General features: G+C 36.7%; 3 protein-coding genes and 2 long non-coding RNA genes across 10 annotated transcripts; 3 read left to right on the forward strand and 2 right to left on the reverse strand.

Annotated features, from left to right (window-relative positions):
* Positions 1-1,774: 1,774 nt before the first annotated feature.
* LOC122413524 (uncharacterized) lies at positions 1,775-2,890 on the forward strand. The gene is made up of 2 exons (XM_043423935.1): positions 1,775-2,136; positions 2,259-2,890. Exons 1-2 carry the CDS (start codon positions 1,891-1,893, stop codon positions 2,604-2,606), a joined length of 594 nt encoding a protein of 197 aa, XP_043279870.1. The 5' UTR covers positions 1,775-1,890; the 3' UTR covers positions 2,607-2,890.
* Positions 2,891-3,424: 534 nt separating this feature from the next.
* Positions 3,425-6,464, reverse strand: LOC122413513 (cytochrome b5-related protein-like). Its single transcript, XM_043423925.1, has 6 exons — positions 6,248-6,464; positions 5,616-5,853; positions 5,184-5,451; positions 4,497-4,788; positions 4,070-4,282; positions 3,425-3,823 (listed from the first exon to the last, which is right to left on the reverse strand). The coding sequence occupies exons 2-6, from the start codon at positions 5,847-5,849 to the stop codon at positions 3,547-3,549; spliced, it is 1,284 nt and encodes a 427-aa protein (XP_043279860.1). The 5' UTR covers positions 5,850-5,853; positions 6,248-6,464; the 3' UTR covers positions 3,425-3,546.
* A 206-nt stretch (positions 6,465-6,670) lies between these two features.
* Positions 6,671-8,981, forward strand: LOC122413530 (uncharacterized). Of its 6 annotated transcripts, none has more exons than XR_006261567.1 (7): positions 6,671-7,008; positions 7,416-7,515; positions 7,797-7,853; positions 7,954-8,082; positions 8,149-8,336; positions 8,417-8,554; positions 8,658-8,981. It is a non-coding gene; the product is annotated as an uncharacterized lncRNA (long non-coding RNA). The 6 variants fall into 6 exon arrangements; XR_006261572.1 differs by having other exon boundaries at positions 8,161-8,336; XR_006261574.1 differs by having other exon boundaries at positions 8,197-8,336.
* A 1,201-nt stretch (positions 8,982-10,182) lies between these two features.
* On the forward strand, positions 10,183-14,195 carry LOC122419147 (cytoplasmic dynein 2 intermediate chain 2-like). The gene is made up of 7 exons (XM_043433448.1): positions 10,183-10,689; positions 10,789-10,873; positions 11,096-11,311; positions 11,757-11,991; positions 12,349-12,908; positions 13,283-13,485; positions 13,705-14,195. Exons 1-7 carry the CDS (start codon positions 10,622-10,624, stop codon positions 13,775-13,777), a joined length of 1,440 nt encoding a protein of 479 aa, XP_043289383.1. The 5' UTR covers positions 10,183-10,621; the 3' UTR covers positions 13,778-14,195.
* A 1,802-nt stretch (positions 14,196-15,997) lies between these two features.
* LOC122419149 (uncharacterized) lies at positions 15,998-20,305 on the reverse strand. The gene is made up of 2 exons (XR_006262827.1): positions 18,439-20,305; positions 15,998-16,314 (listed from the first exon to the last, which is right to left on the reverse strand). It is a non-coding gene; the product is annotated as an uncharacterized lncRNA (long non-coding RNA).
* Positions 20,306-20,363: the final 58 nt, after the last annotated feature.

Raw genomic sequence — 20,363 nt, forward strand, 5'->3', positions numbered from 1 at the left:
TTTAGCTGTGCTTCTGATTGTATCGATTCACAGGTCGTTGTGGATCGGGCGTTGGAGACGACCAGGGATTATTGTTATCATTCTAAGCGTTATCTATACACAACATATATCTATATAAGTTATCATTCTATAATTCTCACCATTTCACTCAATAAACCGACTCCATAAGGACCGCAATCCTTTCAATTTTTGGTTAGAATTTAAATTGAAAAGAAAAATTTATAATTTCTGCTGAGCTGTCACTGATGAGCTCGCAATCATTTGTATTGAAACGTAGACGCCTCATGAGTTTACGAGTATCGCTCGCACACGTGAAAATGCGCACGGACGTATCGTGCCGATTCGAGATAAACCTCCCAGAACATTCTCTTCAAACACTCTATTCAATATGTAGAATATAAATTAAGTAATGATAAGCAAAGAACTTTTGACGCGTCATCCGTATCATTAATCACCTTTTTGTGCACACTTCGAGGGAGTCATTAAACTCTGACGATACGAACATAGAAATATGGAAAAACATCTGTCGATGATTCTAAAAGCATGTGATATGATATTTTTAAAAATTGTTACCACCTTATTGAAATTCAAAAGCGTTCGTCGGTCTCAATATTTATACCCAATTAAATTCATCAAAAGTAATTTATGGCTCTAAACTGTTTTTTATTCTCGCAAAAAGGAATCGTCGATGTGCTCGACGTAAAGTTGAACCGTTATTATGTTCTCTTTGTTACTATTTTACTATTACTATTACTATTATTCGTTTATTTTTTATCAGCAGTTGCCGAATCCTATTTACGGATGCCCAATACTCTTGCGAACTAAGGGGGTATGTGGGACTCCCAAAAAAACAGACCTACCCACTAAACCGCCACCTCCTTACTGTCCTCTTCCTGCCAGGAACTATGTTGATATTACTTCTGACTGGGGGCTCCGTCCGTGTTTGTCCGTTCGTGCCGTTCATCCGTATTTCGTAACGTCGCGTCACTTCGTCTGCTCAATCGTCCGTGGTCTTGCGTCTCAATATGTTTTCCGTGCAGAGACCGTTCGGTAGGAGCAAGCGATTGTCAGCGCACCTTGTCTCTGTACCATCGTCATTACCTTGCAGTATTTCTTCATCTTCAGAGAATCTGCCCATATCTCCACGCCCTATAGGAGTATTGAGTCAGCTATCGCCATTAACAGTTGCCGTTTCCCCGGTCTTGGTCCCGTCGTACTATCACTGTCACTATTACTAATGCTATTGCTATTATTACTATATATCGATGTCCTCCACACATTCTTCGAATACGAGGAATGGAGAGTGTAAAGGGCCCCACTGGAGGAAAGGTACGGGAGCATAACTCCGGATAACATCGTCGGGGTTATGCTCCTGGGCGAAGAGGCTTGGGCGGAGGTTGACCTTTTTGTCGAGGTCGTCCTCCGCCGCAAGCGGGCCTTCGTGGAGGACGGGACGCCCTAAGGGGCGTCGAGGGAGATAGAGCGCCACCCCGAAGTAATGCAAAAGCGGCTCCGGTGTGGCTGCTAGGAGACCGGGGGTGAGGTTTTTAGCCGGTAATTTCGTTATGGAGAGTCCGGCACACAGGGGGCCTTACAAGCTCCCCCGTAAATGCATTTTCCCCAACCTCGGTATATGAATAAAAAAAAAACAAAACAAAACAAAAAAATTATTACTATATATGATCTGACGATGGCTTCAATAGTGTAGAAACGTTGGAGAATCGACCGCTATAATATAACTCGTGCCGCAAATTATTTTCCTCCTACGTTTAACCCCAATATAATTACCGCATTAACGACTTTTCGGCGGTACACCAAGCGACTTCATTTCGGCCGATTGCGTTTGATCGAATCGACTTTTTCTTCCTTATCTATATCAATGAATTATTAATGAGTCAACCCGAAAAACTGTATAAAAGCAGCGAATTTTTTACAAGTTTTCAATCGACGTCTAGCTTTCGTGCACAGTTCGAAACATCGATGGAAGGACTACAATCTTTTGCCATTTGGCTCTTTATTTTCGGAATCACAGGAAGTCTCTGCCATGCGCAGAGCAATGTGATTGAGAGCTATCCAAGTCTTTCCGGAGAAATACATACCGAGGTGGGAGTTGAGAAACACGAGCCCCTTCGGCAGGTGCGTCTTCGCGATAAATTAATTGTTATTTTATATCAATTATGATTATTGGACGTTCATTTTCGCAAACTCCTATTCTGCGACAGTGTAATTATCCATAAAATGTTCATTTTTTTCAACAGAACGATGCGCTAAAGCCTGGAGCAACATGGAAGTCACGCGTCACCAGGTATGTTCCACAAAATCCGGGTACACATGAGCATCCCACCGCCGAGGAAATGCAACGTGACAGAGATCGAGCGCAGCGACAAATGATCCAGGATGCAGTTAGATTTCACAGCGAAAGAGTTGCAAGTGCCCAGCTTCGAGAAGAAGAAGAAGCTAGAGAAAGGGGAGAACGAGAATTGTCAGAAAGAATAAGAAACGCTGAAAACAGTCGTGGTAATAACAAATCTAAAAAAGTTTCAAATTCCAAAATTAATCAATCTGCAAATTCGAAAACTCGTCATAGATCAAACACTGTCAAATAATCAAATAATCAAATCAGCAATTTGAAGAAAATTGGAAAACGAAAACAAAAACGAAAATGTTTAAAATACAAATGTTTAGTTAGACCATTTCATTCAGAAGGAAACTGAAAATGGCTGACATTGAAAAAGAATCGTAAAAACATAGTTTATGTGACATCCTGTACTTCTTCATAAATATTGAATCAAAAAAAGAAATTTATTACTCAACTAATATAAAATAAGGACACAGCTGCATGATTCGTTGGGAAAATTTGTATGATTAAAAATTTCCAATTTATATTTTGTATATATCGATATTTTTAAAATAAAATTTGTTTCATGCTATCGGAAAGTTTTGAATTTTTTTCATATAATAAATCAAGTGTGTCGTTTTTAGTGGGTAAAACTCCCGCAAGCCGATATAGTGCGGACCCTTACACCTTGCCTTGTCTCTTTATGTAAGATTTTTCAACGTCCATTTGAAAAAAAATCACTAATTAGTAGCTCGATTAGATTAGATGCCCCAGGAATAGAGTAAATAAAAGTTATTTTTTATTCTTTATGTGAATTCGAAAAAATACCGTTTTCGATTTGCGCGCATTCCAAAAAATACCACTAAGAAACCACGTTTCCAGTATTGGGAACTCAAGGCCTGACGTCACACGAGTATCAGTCCGTTGATGCCGAATTTCGCCACCAGATGTCATGGCTCCGCTCTTGAATTCCCCCCAATACGTTAATCATGGCAGGTTTTTTAAAAATATTCCAAAAAAAATAAAAAATTGATGGAGCTGCTGGTAGAAAATTCGAAAACAGGATCCACGGAATGGAGGTAAATATTTCTTCTTCAATTTTGATTCTATTTTAAATACCACATTTTCATACAAAAATTTCCTGTGAGTTTTCAATAACGCGGCAGCATATTCTCACAAGAAAAATAATCTGGAACAAATGTTTGCATTCATCGAAAATTTGACTTTCCCTGTACGCGAGCAAGTTGCTTAAACTGGCCTTTAATTAACTCCCAAAAAGAGAATTTATCATTGCTGATTCCAAATTCTTCACACGTTTTGTTCAATGCTTCTTCGCAAAGGGGTAAGTAAGCGTGGTCCACGGTAGGCAGCAAATGATGAAGAGTATGCGCTCCAAAAGTTGTCAAAGTGAGAAAAGATATGTCGTCGATTATTCTTCGGTCTCGGACTGCATCCAGTTCGAAGAGACCCCAGTCAAAATTTTCCCTGTAAATAATCGAATTTGTTCAAGTGGCGGGCGAGCTCAGCATTCAACTAGCGCAGAATTCATTTTTTCGTTTCAGTGACCCTGAGGCTTTTCTTATCGAAGGCAAAACAATACTAATTTGGCACATTGTACAAAAATGATGCATAAACCATGGTTCCTAAAATCTGGGTCGCAGTGTACAAGCTCATAATTCAGCAATAAAATATGAAGCAAATAATGAGTTTAATCGTAAAAAAGTTCATCACCGGTGAGTGTCTCCGTCATGAAAAATATCCGGATGATGATGAGCCGCGTTCAAGCCAAGAAAAATGAATACGAAACTAGCGAAGACGATAATCATCAACCACACTAGTATCACTCTGATCGGAGATGAACCAAAAAATAACATCGTGAATGGAATGATAAATGGGACCAAATCCCTCGAATCCATTTTCATGGTTTTCGATATGGCGTAGTATCTGCAAAACAAAAAGTTGTTCAAATAAAAAAAACAAATAACATGCCAAAAAAGTATCAATCAATCATCGTGTTTCTCTTCCATTCGACAACTAAATTCGTCCCAACGCTCGTACCATTCTCATCTCTGTTTTCATTTAAACTTTTTATACCGCACAGAAATGGATGTTGAATATTCTCACATTTTACAAACCGCTTACAAAAACTAATAATGACCTTTTGATGCCTTGGCCGAGAAAAAATAACGCCCAAATGACGGGGCAGTAGACTACGCTGAGAAATCGTTGTACCAATGATTTATCGGCATTGGGGAGCCACTTGAAAAATGGCATGAACGCATATATCTCGTAATCCCAGAGGGTATTCGGGTACATATGATGACTGGAAACGTGAGTAAATCTCCAATCTTTGGAAGACATGAGACTAATATCTAAATAGTACATCCGAATATTGTCTCGCATGTGCAAATAATTGTGTCCACAAATTGACACCAAGGCCAATGATAAACCTGAAAACCAAAAGATAAATAACAAAAAATTTCAGGTATTGATACGTTGTACAACTATTTCGTCAAGAAAACTCAAACGAAGGAAATTTATTGGATGATAATTTGTAATTAACCCATCGACTGCACACTTCTTGCGTCGTCCATATGCTTATGGGGTCATAATGACCCCGTATGCAGTTGAAGGGTTAACACAACTATTTGTAAGTAATCTTTAATTAACTGGCAGTCGATAATCTTAGTCCTGAATGAAGCAACTCCAATTTGCTACTCCAAATTGTCCATTCAAACACGATGATAAAATTTTTCTTCCTAAATATTCCAACAAATCGAATGAGTATAATATTTTTTAATCAATTCATCGGTCACTAAGTAATAAATATATTTTTTATTTTTACCTGCAAAAAAGATGGCGCTCCACGTTTCCGTTTTTGCAGCTAAAGCGGATGATAGAAGGGTGATGAATAATAATGAATCGGCAATGAGATTCGATCTGATCGAAGGTCTGTGATAATCGACATCTTTCAGTGCCTCCAATGCCCGTTGTTTAAACTTTGAGTAGAAATCGTCGTTGTTAAAAGTCCATGGCGTGTTCCGCTTGGTTGTTGCTTCTCTGACAAAGAACTTGGGTAAGAGCTTTCTTGCTCTGTTCGTCAGGTGATGAGACTAATGAATAAATAAAAAAAAATTCATGCATTTTTCTCATCTTTGAAATTCGACGATTAAAAAAACATCGCTTAACAACAATCTCCTTATTATCGTTGACATCGTTCAAAGTTAGATTTACAGAGTTGCTGTATTATTTGAGAAATCTTTAAATGCTAGTTTACTTCAAAAAGTTCCGTGATATCCGTGCCTCTGGTGATTGCAATCCATTCCTGTCCGCCAGGATGCGACTTGATGAAGTTCCTGAGATCGTAAAGGTTGTTTCCGATTCGCCAGAGATTTTCAGCGCCATCTATTTCTTTCCGAGCCTCTAAAAACGATTCTCCTCTCGCAGTGAAGCCTTTTAAAATCGGCAAATGAGACAATCCAGGCACTGAGCTGTCGATCTCGCGACCCATTTTCCTAATTCAACAGATTTTTTATTTGCGACATTCGGGATGACATTTCGAACAAATTATTAGCCATTGATGAATTTTTCTTCCTCCAAGCCAAAGTAATAACGAGCTCGTTTCGTCGTAATTAAGCAAACAGAAGCATGGATTGTTGAAAACAGATGGAAGTCAAAAAATACTCCAGTTATGAGTGGATTTTCAAACAACCTTGATCCACCACTTTTCACATAAATTTCTACAGAAACTTTTTTTTATTTACATTAGCATTTCGTCTGACCTACGTAATAATCAACTTTTCTTTCTGGGTAGACGACTATTGTCGAAAAAGTAATAATTTAAATAAAGAATTTAAAAACAAAGTACTGCTTTTCAATATTTCCAAATTTTTATATTTTCCAACTTACCCAAACTTGTAATTAAGCACGATAAGCCAAATACGGTGCTACAGAAAAGGACTGAATTTGTGCAACCACAGTTAATTTTCATCTGATGATAATCCGCACAGTGATAAAACAGTGATTAACTTAACACATCGAATTTCTTCATGTAGCTGGCTTCGATACGAAATGTGCAGTGGAAACGTCAGTGACAGAAACTAAAATCATTTTTATATTCGTTGAATATGCTTTACTCCCACAAAATAGCAGATAAACTAGAACCTTTGCTCCTCGTATCGCGTTCAAATGACATTAACTCGTACATCGATGATGGAGCACTTTCGAAACACGCACATGACACTGATTGATGCAACACTCATTTTTTTTGCATTGCTGCTATTATTTATTGGCTCGTTCGGACGAATCGATGAATTTGTCCTTTGAGGCTACTCGCGTTACATTGGTCGAATTCCATGAAACCGAAACCGATTCCAATTATTCTCGATTGCGCGCATTACATTTTTTTCTTTTTCGAATCTTCATCGGTGTTTACAAACAAAAATCACTGTTTGACACGACAACCCGCCAGTGTTCTTGATTCCATTGGAGAATTATTGGCCCACGTGATTTCTATGGATCGATCATAAAAATTCAATCCATAAGATGATTGTGGAGATGAACTAACAGCCGAACAAATCGTATTATTATTTTCATTGATTTTTTAATAAGAATATGATGAGTGATGAACCCAATGTCATCACGAAAAATACGATGGCTGAGTTGGAGCAGTATTTACTTTTTTTGTTTTTCAAAACGTTTTAGACTTAAGGAGTTCCGGTACAGAAGTCTAAATATTAAGAAATTGATCAAATTTGCTGATAATGTTCTTCAACAAATTTTTTTGTCTAGAAGAAAAATCTTAAAAAACTTGTATTGTCAAATTTGGCACTAAAGAATAGGTTGACCAAACATTATAAAATTCTGAACTTTTTGAAAAATTTTATAATGTTTGAACAAACCCAAACATTATAAAATTCTGAACTTTTTGAAATTTTTTATGTTTTTATCATGGTTTAGCATGGGAACATTGTATCGCCTGTACCGAAACTCCTTAAAAAAAACAGTATTGAGTTTTGGTCTTTTTAGACGTCTGTTTTGCCGATTCAGTTAAATCTTTTTTGTTATTTTTTCCAAGGTTTTTTTCAGAAGTAATCAATTTCTGCCTGGCAAATTAACAAACCAATTTAGAAGCGTCCCTACCCTAGTAGCACTGATGTCCGAAAGCCAACTATAAGGTACCGTTTGAAGGTTATCTTTAAGACATTTCCATTAGATAACTACTTGACAACTTTTTTACGATACCGAATTTACAGTTATCTAAAAGTTGTCTTTTTTGGTTGTCTAATTTACTGCTATCTCAAAGTTACCTTTTTCATGTAAACCTTTTATGAAAAAAGATAGTTGTCTGTAAGTTAACTTTATAATATTCTCCAAATGATAACTGTTTTAAGCCATCAAACAGGTAACATTATAACGACGCTTCATAAAATGATATCTTTTTGATTTCCTAAAATAGATATTACATGGATAACTCTGCTCGTCATTAAATATGATATTCATTTGATGTCTTGATGTACGTGCGTATTGGATACCATTAGCAAATATTAAAATATATATTTTTGGTATCCAAAAGTATAATTCTAAATCCGTCCAAAATTGTCATCTACTATTAGATAAAGCTCACCTGACCGACGCCGTCAGCCGATCGTCTGCCACTTCAATCAGTGATTGTTTCGAATTTGTGCAAAGTTATTCTACTAGAGACGATTAGGAAAATGAAGATTTTCATAAAGTGTTCATCGGTACGTGCATACGTATCTTTTAGATAATCTTCCTCGCTATTTCCATATATATATGCACATTTATAGGATTATGGCAAGGTCTTTGGAGTATTCGCATGGGGCTTATTGATCTAGGCGAGATTTCCTGGTTACCACAAACGTTTTGCAGTCAGTGGCTTCCACAACCAATGTGACCAATGTCTGAAGAGCATATTTCAGAGGATCAGATCTTCAGGCAACAATCAGACAACAGATCAACAGTGATGGATAGCAAGGTAATATGTCTCATCTACATATATGAATACTTTTTTTTAATAAGAATACAAGAAATGAAAAGAAAAATTAATATTATTAGGATGGGGCATGATAACCGACGAGGACGAGGAACACAATGATACGACGTTTAGCAGCACGATCATTGGAATCAACAAACATGAGGATGCAACAGAGGAACAGTAGCAAAGCTCGCATACTCGAGCTTCACGTTGCAGCAGTAAGAATAAAACTATAAATTTTATATTCGCATGAAAACAATATAAGTTGAATGTTATTTTTTCACCTATATATTCGTATTTGACGTTTTGAACGCGGGCCAGCACGCCCGAATTTTCAGACAACTCAATGATCTCGTCGAATTGAATGGTTCGAACGACATCCGCAGGGACAGCGAGCCCCCAGGGACAGAAAAAGCGGTACCGATAGCAGCCAACAAACGAAGATTGCACGAAGAAAACAACAACGTTTGGTTGTACGTAAAATTGTTTAAAATCTATTTGCATACATTCCAATTGGCATTTCAATATTACGTGATCTGTTACGCGAATTTTATATCGTTTTTGAATTTTTTATGTACAAAGAATTCTGTTTTACTATAACATTTTGTTATAAAACGATTTGTGGTAAAATTTTTAATTTTTTAAAAATTTTACTTTTTTAAATTTAAGCATATATTTTTTGTATTCTATGTATTTTATGGAAATATTTTATTATTATTTATAATAAATAACCTGTTAAACGTTCATCTGTATATTATACAATGAACGACGAAAGTATTTGTACAGAAGATATGTTAAAACGAAAATGTCCTCTGTACGAATACTTTCGTCGTTCACTGTATGCTTATTTTCATATCCTCAATTCCAATAAAGTATCTTTTATGAAAGTCGTTTTGGTAACCATTTTTGGTTAACTATCAGATAACATGAACTAGTATATCCGTTAGATGACTGTTTCTGGATGCCAATATCCCCAATACCAAAGAAGTCAGATTTACATAGAAGCCCAGTTCTTATGGGCGACTTGAAGATAAACTTTCTGCGACCCAAACTGCCGCTCCGCGGCGCGGCGTTCGCTTGTGACGTCACTAGCGATAGCTTATGGATAACTTATCGACACGGTCTTGTATACAGGTCTTGCAACGAAGCCCAATTTCAATGGTGAGCGATTGTCACGTTAATGTCATAAGTTTTCTTTCGCGTCAACGCCGCTATATGTCGTTGCTATCGATGAGTGTGATGCGCAGTGTACATCGCGCATGCCAGTGCTCCACAAGGTTTCCACAAGCGTCTAGCAACTGTCGCGTACATTGCCGTTTTGGTTTTATTTAATCATTTTAATGTCGTTTTGTTGAATAATAGGAATGAGTAAAAAAAATGTGCTATTTGATATTTTTGGAAAATTAATGTTGATGAAATTTTATTTATGCAACTATTAAATATTCTTACTGCTTCCTTCGTTTATTTTAACATTGATTATCTGAAAACCCTATGAATCCAACTCTAGTTTCCTTTCCTTGATTGTGAGTATTGAAAAAAATGTAGAAATCAAGATACTTTTGTTCTATTCCGAGAGAAAAGTCAAATATTATTTACTAAGCTTTTCTTGAGTTTAAATCATTGCAAAAAAAAGTTACACGTACTGAGGATCGAACTCAAGACCTTCAAATAATAGAAAAGCTTTATACCAACCTAACCACAATATCTCTACAAAATATAAGTAGTCTTTTAATATTTAAGTAATTTTGCCACGCTTGAGGTCAAATATTAGACTTGCCGGTTTGTTCGGCTAGTCTATTATCTCATTTGTTTTATGATAATTACCTACATTCTTAAACATAAAAGACAAATCATAAATTTCCATTATAAAAAACTTGTGTCCTACTTGTATATAATAAACACAAGTCCACGTGTGAATAAAACAATACGAGCTAGGCGCATGCGTTACATAAGCACACTCCTCGATCGTCATGCCTCTCGCGGCCGTAAATTGAAAAGGAGAAGCGCAACCATTAAGCTGACATCCCCCACTACCGTTGTTGCAAGACCTGTATACAAGACCGTGCTTATCGACAATCGAAAAAAGTTGTCTATCAGATGTCAATTCGTTAACGATAATATGTCAACATTAAGTTAACTTTTGGATACGAAAAAGTTATCTGCCAAGCGGACATTTGTAATACAATTGGTATACCAAAATGACATCTTTTTGGACGTCCAAAAAGACATCCACATTTTTTTTTGGTTATCTTTACGTTGCCAATCGGATATCAAATTGCTACTAGATGTTCACAATGTTCACCGATCAGACATTCGAACCCGTGGGCTTCGAGACACAAATAACGTCGGAAAAGTCAGTTAATATAAAAAAACTCGGCAAAAACCTTTCAACTGCAAAAATAAAATAATTTCGTGCGAATTCAAATATAACTCTTTATTTACACTTTTCCAGATCTGAAAACACGTCGATCGTGCAAACGGAACCGATTCTTAACGCGTCTAAAGAATCACAGAACATTGAACAACGCAGTGCCAGCGTGAGGATTTTTTAGTTCTTCTTTTCCTGTACTTATTGTACATAAATTCACTAATTTATCTTGTTACAATGGTTGACAGAAAATATAGTTCGAAGTATAATGTTACTCTGAACTCTCATGGACAAAATCTTGCAATAAAACAATATTCCCTTGCAGTAGAATGAATAGAAATAAAGATGAATGAAAACTTTGCCATACAAAAAATACAAACACTTTTCACAGACTCAAACTACTGAAGCTACAAAACCTGAAATAGAAGTTAATTATGATAATCTGGCTTCGTTTCTGAAACGAGTCACACCGGGTGTGCTGGATATTCTGGACGAAGTTTACGGTAGCAATGCATTTGAGGGGTATAACCCACATTCGTCTGATGAGCCGTCGGCTAGAGTACAATTGCTGTCAAGCTTTTATACACTCGGCGATTCAAATACAGATGTAAGTTCAATTTCAATTAGCCTATTTTAAGAAGTGGTTTCTCCGAAACCTTTTGCTTATTGAAAAGTGGGTAATAATGACTAGATTGAAGCTGCTGAACTGTAGTTAGGGCCACAATGTAAGAATGCATGATACAATTAATGTTCTAGATTTCATGTATTGTTAGTCGCATGGCTTCTGATAGAATTTAAGTTCATTCCCTTTATTCATTAATTTGTCCGATTTGAACTGTTTCAAATTACACCCACAGAAATGTAGAACCAATTTCTCATTTACAATCATAAAAATTTCAATTATTGAGAAAGAATTCACTTATTGCTCTGAATTCGATGTTTTGGATGAAAAGTATTCTTTTGTCAATCTAATTCTTAGCATTGCTGAAACTTTGCATGCGGTGGAGACTTTCAGTCACAGCCCATCAAAACTCCAATTAATTATTTTACAGAAGAAATTGAGTGACCTCAGTTGGAGCACAGGCGGTGGATTTTTGGTAGTAAGTCACAGCGTGATCCATCATGAAACCTGGTGTAATCATTTGTCAGAAATAAAATTTTATAAAATATCTGGGGATGACAAGCTCGAAGAAACACCAAACAAAACACTTGAGGTTCAGTCTTGTGTAACTAACTTGGCTTATCATCCGACTGAACCAGCTATTCTTGCTGCTGGATTATTCAATGGTAAAAATTTTTGATAATTTTATCACGATATAGGAAATACTTAGAAAAACTCTATTTTATGTTTATAAAACACAATATTGGAATATATTTTACACTGTAAAACTCAATTGGGTGCCTAATGATGTACCACTTAGGTGCTAAATAATTAAAAGTCAGTAGAAATATAGCTTCATTGATTGTATTTTTGGTAGACCCAGAAAAGATATGAGAAAACAAAAATACTTCAGTGGGATTTTTTCAATAAACAATATCAAAGATTCAGAGAAATATAAAAAAAAGGAATAATTGATGTTTCTTTTTAATCCATTTGCAACGAAATTTTCGTATACATTCGTTGAAATGATTTCTGTTCATCAGGTGACGTTCTTCTCTGGAATCTGCGAGACGACGAATTTGTGGCTCCATTGCAAATATGCGTTCACAGTGACATGGTTACATCTCTCCTGTGGTTGCCAAAAAGTCTATCAGATTCGGTAATCGTAACGACAAGTTCCGATGGCTTTATCTACATTAACGGAATAACGAGAAACTTTACCAACGTGACGGTGCACAAAAGATTCAAAATATCGAAAGAGCACAATCCAGCAGAAAATTCAAGACCACGTAGCTCCAGTGGTAAACGTGAGAGAGCAGTCGAGGCCGGCTTATCGCTGACTTGTTTGGACTTTTCGTTGATATCCCCGGGAATATTTGTCGTTGGCACTCTTTGCGGTGGTATTTACAAATGTAGCCTTGAAAATCCGATACCCATAGATTCGGGTGATATCGATGACAGCGAATATCCACTTGGTGATCCGGTTGTTAGCGAATACGAAAGACACGAGGGCAGTGTAACGTGCATCAAGTGCTCACCCACGCGAAATATATTTCTAACTTGCGGCACGGACAAAGAGATACGCTTGTACAACATTGATCAGGTTCATGAAACTTCTTTCAAATTATCTCATAAACTGACTCTATTGAAGTTTCGATCGCGTGACTTTGAATTGTCGTTTGGTTTACGCTGCTCAACAACTGTCGTAATACTTTTTCAAACTAAAAAAGTAAATCTATCAATAATCTAGAAAATCTAATTCGAAATGACTAATTGAAAATACATCAAATCGATTCGTAACTTGCTCTCTGAATGAAATTCAATCTAATGAAAATTGAACATGTTCATCCTATAAAAATTCTTCGAACAATTGTTACAAAGTGAGTTGTCAGTTAAACGTTTTTTTTTAATTTTCCAAAAGCTACTCCCAAAACTTGTTTCCAGAGAAAAATAACACTTTACGTTTTTCTATTTCAGACTAACAGGTTACAAACGATCAACGTTGAACAAACGGTAGTAAAATTTTCTTGGTACCCAAAAGGCACCCGCGATATAATAGGAGCTTACGGAGCAAGCTCAAGCGTCGATTTTTATGATGCTGCAAATGGAAAAGTAATTTCAAAATTACGCATGGAGTCGGCTAGACAAAATACCAGTTGTCTCGACTTCAATATGAAAAGGTATTGTCATGCTATCCTTACAAACACGCCAAGTGATTCAGCGTCGGAATCTTTTCACATCTGATATTTGCGTACAAAAGAGTACGAATGAAACCTTCACAGTTGCTCAGAAATAAAATGACATAACTTCGATTGAAAATTCCCACGGAAAAATCTTCGAAACGTTTAAATATTAACAGAAAAATAATAGAAACGATTTATAATTCGATTACATTGCAGAGATTTGGCGGCGGTTGGTGACACGAAGGGTAAACTGGAAATATGGAGAATATCGAGGCAGGCAATTCCATAAATTGAACGAGATGACGGTGAAAAATGTGTACACGCTCAAAGCAAATGGTGTTGTTTATATGCAAGAAACGACGGGATTCATTGGAATATTCATCATCGTGAAAAATCAAAGCTTATGTCATAATTATTTATTAACTTAACAGTTATAATCTCGGTATGTATGATACAAACTTATTTCAATTAGAAATTATACAGAAGCTGCTCCGACCTTCGTACCATCGAGCGTCAGTAATACAGTTTCCGAATTTGTTCGTTATCGGTATATCGTACTAATAACCCACTTCGCAAATGCTTCAGAAAAATTAGTGATAAAGATTATGACGAAGTTCAATTTTAATCCGTAAGATTTATGATATTCAACAGAGTTGCTTTAAAATTTACTAATCGAAAGAAAGAATAAAAATAATTTTTATAACGAATGATAATAATGGGCATTACTCGCTCTCTCAGTAATTTCAGTTCGAACTGGTACAAAGTTCTCCAGAAACACGTATTCAGCAGAACATTCGGCGTACTTACTGTTTCGTGAAATAGAACGGTGAACGAGACGCTGCGTGTCGGAGATGTCTAATGAATAGCACGTGATAACGTATCTCTCGTTGACAATAATGACGGAAGGTTGCAAAGATATTGTGATATGCGAAGTGACAAACAGTGGAAACTCCGCTACCATTTTGGAATCTCGCTAAGCCTTTGTAGGGGCGATACACCTGCAAGTTTACAAAAGCCGATTCACGCCCTATAGACACGATGGAAATGAAAATCATCAACGACAGAGAGAAAGAGAGAAGAATGTATAAATATGAAATTCTTATCTTTTCAGAGTGTTTAGGCTGGCAACTCTACGAGTTCCAAACTTAGTACGAAATCATCTATACGCAATATTAGAAATATTTCCCCTCGAGAAGAAGCACTCAATAAGACATACTTTTTCTTCGTGGTGAGCTCACTCATTTTGATGCACGCGTACTTGTTTCAACCACGACTGGAATAAAACTGCGGGGCCTCCAGGTATGCGCCTTAGAAAAAGGGACCCCTATTGAATTCATGAAGGGCGCTTATTTGGTTTTAGCAATTTCCTATTGGACACTCTGTAAATACCACAACTGTTGTTGTCCATCTGACAAAAATCATTGCAATACTGAAAGTGTATACCAACAACAGCGATAGTATTTTTCATTAATAATAATGTTCGTTCGAATCGTTTCGGCATTTAAAAACGTTCAATTATTTGGCCAAAATATTTTATTCCCGTTGAATAACAAGGACGTTTTTTCTGTTAAGGAGTTTCGGTACAGGCGATACAATGTTGCCATGCTAAACCATGCTAAAAGCATAAAAAATTTCAAAAAGTTCAGAATTTTATAAAATTTGGTGAACATATTCTTTAGTGCCAAATTTGACAATACAAATTTTTTAAGATTTTTCTTCTACACAGTTATCGAGTAATTAAAGTTGACGTGTATAAGCATAGTGTTTCCATATATATAGGTATACATTCCGGGCATAAGAAATCTGCTTTAATGCGTAATTACTCGATAACTAAGTAGAAGAAAATTTTGAAAAAATTTGTGTTTTCGCACTTGATGTTGAAGAACATTATCACCAAATTTGATCAATTTCTTAATATTTAGACTTTTGTACCGAAACTCCTTAACTTGTTGAGAATTGCGCAGAATTGCTCATATCAATAGTGCATATAACGTTCGAGTATTTACAGCTCTCTGTACATGTGCGTGTATATTTAAACACACACAACACACCGTACAATGTCGACAGTGGGATGCCAGTTATCTCCGACAGCTGCATGGCTTGCCTGGAAGCTTCTCCTTCAACATATCCGTCCCTCGCTTATACACCACGTTCGCACCGAACTGTACACACGCGGAGATGTATATGTATATGCGTATACACTCGAATGTAGCACACAATAAGGTTTTATTACGTCGCATCGATCGTTCGGACACTTACTGTAAGTGTTCGATCGGAGAATGAAATCGTAAAATCTCGAATGAATATTTCAGTACGAAAAATACGCCATTTTTGTAAGCAAATGCCAAAACTTGACGGTTTCCGGTGCAGAGAATAGCGAGCCTCGAACGAGCCTATACTGGACATTAGAAAAAGTATGAAGAGTTTCCGCTCACTGCGAAACTGTAACATGGGGGAAAAAATTGTTCGTTTTTCGATGGTGAAAATAGAAATAGGAATTCGAACGATGTGAAAGAAAATTTTGATTGTTTATTTATCTATCAATACACTTGTCAATTGAATAGTCGCAATCATTTTTCGGAACAATTTATCCAAGGCCAATAAAAATATCGGTTAGCTGAACTCTTCTACGCACATGCGTGAATATACCCACACAACAGGGAAGTGAAAGCCAGGCTCTTCGTTTCCTCCGTTGCTCGCTCCTTTTTTTCTCTGTCGAGTAGAGACTTCGCGTGTCTTTGTCCGCGTCCATATGTTTATGGAAGACAGAAGGTGACTTCAAGAAACCAGCACGAAGTCACGCTCGTGAAGCACGTAAGAGACTCGCTAAATTTTCATACAAAGAAATTTGTGCTTTTCATTTAATTATTCGATCGAGTAAATAAGTTGATGCGCAAACGAAGCAGTTCGTGAAATACAGAATGAAATTTTTATGTTTGCGAAAGATTACGACTCGTGAAACGATAACAACTTTTCGAGATATAAGAAAAACTCGTTTAAGCGCTGTACTTGTAAACTTCAAACAGTATTTGAGATTATTTTTATCGGAAAAAACTAGCTTGAAAAAACCATCGATTTTGATTCTAGAGACGATCGAAATTTCGTCATTTGAATGCCTGTAATCTGCTTTGGAGAGTCGAATTTTTAGTTCACGTATTCCTATGATTTCTCGAACAAAATGCCAAGAGACAACGCTAGTAGCATGCTCTGCGTAACAATGTGAAACGTCGAGCTCCGGGAGAGCATCGAACCACGTTTTTTACAATTCTCCACGTCTATAATCGACGTCTAACCTCTGTCCTTTGTTCGCTTTATAAACTTAGTGTGTGAGAAATCATGTTATAAATATAAAATCTTTTCGAAAGATTTCATAAATGTCGATCATGAAGAGAACAATGAAAATCTTTTGAGTTGGTGGAAATGATATTTTTTTTAACATTATAATGAGGCGGTGATATGATAATTATCGAGAAAGAAAAGTCGGAATTCGAGAGAAAGTTATGAATGCACGGATAATATCCATTTTATTTCATTCCGATTGCACTAATTCGTTTAATTAATTCATCAGTAAAATGCTACAAATCGCATTGAAAAGAATAATTATTGAAATTTACAACAATACATAAAAATATGAATTTTTTGTGTCAGTCGTGATTTAAAATTTGTATTTCTATGGTTATTCGTGAAAATATTCCGTTGTACGAAACATTGAGGCCTGCTGGAACGAGGATCGGTCCCAATGACGGAATTTTTCGAAATCGCTCCCCCCCTCCTGCTAAGTATTGGTATACACAGACAGAATATATAACGAGAGAAATGGAGTGGGGACGGGAGGGGATGAAGGTTTGCCAACGTGCCAACGTCTCGAATGACGACGAGCCGTGACGAGGCCAGCTGTTCCAGAAATTCGATTTTTCCATGGACTGTGGTGTTGGGGTACTCAGAATTCGAGTTTCGTTGATCGGTACTTTACTTTGTGATATATTTCGAAAAGTTGAAAACGAAGGGAAGAGAGGCGGAGCAAAAAAGAGAAAGAGCATAGAGAGATTTGGTTGTGGAGGTTGTGGATTAATATAAATCCGATTTTTAGATAATGACGTATCTCTAGACAACGTGCAAATCAGATTGTCATTTAATACACCACAAAGAGCCTGAGTACCTGAGACAGGTTTTCTTCCTGATACTTTGTTTTATGCTCGCCCAGAATAATGTTTGTGCATAAGCTTCAGGTACATCGGTTCGAGATAAAGAAATGGGACGCCGCTGAATGGAGGACCTAACCTTTGCTGATTCATGGAGCTATGAAACTTTCGATTGTCTAGACATTTTTCACACGCGAGAGCTTGTGTCTATATAGGAGTTTTTAAATGTTTTTTTTTTCAACTATTTTACAGAACCTTTTGTACGAAAAGTTTTTTTCAAATATATTGCTGAAAGTGAATATCAAAAAATACAGTTTACAATGCTTTCGATTTTAGTACAGAGATGCTCGATTCTCGACAGCCCTGTGACCGTTGTATAAACGACCATTGTGAGTTATACTGTCGTTTGCCATCCTTTCAATATTTTATTATGGTACCCAAAATTACCAGATTGGTATCTTCAATTCAATGTCTAAATCCACGAGATTTAATCAACCTTACGCTGAATCATTTATAATAACAATGATAGTAACAACGCGGAGCGTAGAATCGACTAGAAAGCACCAGAGTGATTCACGATTCACGCATGGAAAACAGCCGAGTGGCATCGACGAACAATCATCATAACGACCGATTTTAAAGAATTCAATAACGAAAGATCAAGTATACGACAAAATGATTCGAAAACAACGTGGACAGGAACTGTCATAAAATTCCGTAGTGTTGGAATACATCGTAAACAACTATAAACATGAAATTGTCTAATAAGGCGTTCGGAGGGATTCAATGGAACACAATAAAACGATACCTGAAATCACTTTCAGATGCCCAACACGCCCAAGTATATACGAAGTGTTTTCGCTTCGTCAACCGTCAAACTACGAACCTAACCTGAAAGCTGTAAAAAATATACACAGGTTGGTAATATTTATCACCGCATACCAAAAATGACATCGACACTTCTATTCAGGCCCGAAATATTCTACACGACGATTGTTACGCAGACAGAAAAAGAATTTTCTTTTTTTTTTACGAAATCCAATACGGGAATAGAAAATTTGCTGGATTAATATTTCGCACATAGTATTTTCATGAAAAATTTTTGGTTCTTCATTTTTAAACGTTCATCGCGGAGTCGAGAAACTCGTTGGGAAATTGGTACATGGTACAACGTATCTTGTACGATATCGGTTATGTAAACTCAATGTTTATTTCTTGAAAAATGTGTTTTCAAAAAGTTTCACGCAAGAGAGATCGTTCTCGAAAAACTTGTGAAGAAACCTGTTTACATTTTATCTCAAGCCTCAAGCTGGTGTATATAACGCTGACGTAGTTAGAGCTCGACGTGTCAGAATCGTTCGTTTGCGTCGTTCGTTTCAATGTCATCACATATAACATCTTTGTTTGAATAAACTGTAGAAGTGAGAAAAAAATCGAAATGAATTCAACCTTACTGATAACGAGCTCGGCAAAAAAAAAATAGTCACGTTCACGAAAGCCTTCGAGTATGTATCCAGTCTGCAATAACCTCTCTTAAGCGGTTGTGATTCCGCATAGTAATATGTTTGTTTACACGCTGCTCATGCTTATTTCCACCTTACTAAAAATAGTTCTACCACGTTGAGAGTTCCAATCGATAGCAAATTTTCATAGTAAAGTCGGTATCGTAAGCTCATTATTATAATTAATATGCGCGCGTAAAATCTACAAATGTTTTTTTCGTTTATCTCGTTGAACCTCAACGTTGCAAACTTCAGCGCCACCACGCTTCAGCTCTCCGAACTCGTAAAAACTTCCCATGCATAGTATCCCAAAATATTTCGGGATATCACAGGTTTCAGCGTTTCTGTGTTCCCTTTAAAAAACGAATAAAAAGTTTGAAGTACTCGAAGTAGAAAATTACTCCGACCCATTGTTAACCAAAGCTGTCAAAACCAGATTCGCGCATCGGCTGAAATAGCCGGAACCGTCACCTGTCGACTGTTTGGAATTTGTACAACGTTGCCAAATCGTTTCTACCAAGCCGGCGGAGAAATCCACACAATAGCGTTGAAATAAGTCGTAGAACTGTCTCCTCGAATGTGTGGTACAACAAAAAAAAAGTGACCACCTAAATAACAAGGTTCGGAGTGAAATACAAACACTTTTTTAACCAGAATTTTGTATTTTTGTATAACAAAGAAAATTTACAAAAGAAATGTGTTGGACGGAATCTTCGGGACTGGTATTCCACTCGACATAAAATTATGCAGATCAAAAAAGTTGTAACATTGCCAAATAACTATTGGATTTCCGTTAGGATAGCAAGTATTTGTATTGATTAATAAAATGAATAGCGCACAATAAATTTGAAGTATCTGCTCAACGGAAGTTTCCGCAGTTTCGTTTCGACCTCGGAATCCACCTGGAATCCTACATTCCCATAAGTCCGTTTTTTTTTAGAGCTGAAATGCATAAATACAACAAATGAAACTTACGTGCCATCGAGATAAGAAGGATGTACGGGTGACGATTTTTGCTTATCTTTTATACACCGTGAATATGCACCGGTGCATGGTTTCGAGAGAACGTTTGGATTGGAGGTACACGAGTAATTACCCGATCGTCACCATTCAGTGGCGAGGGAAAAAATTGGAACTGAGTTAAAAACGCAAACTTCGATGTTATCGTCGCGATCAATATCGACAGGAAAGATATTTTTGACTGAGCCCATATTCGGCGTACATTTTTTTT

This window comes from Venturia canescens, chromosome 1, assembly GCF_019457755.1.
Source record: "Venturia canescens isolate UGA chromosome 1, ASM1945775v1, whole genome shotgun sequence".
NCBI lineage: Eukaryota > Metazoa > Arthropoda > Insecta > Hymenoptera > Ichneumonidae > Venturia > Venturia canescens.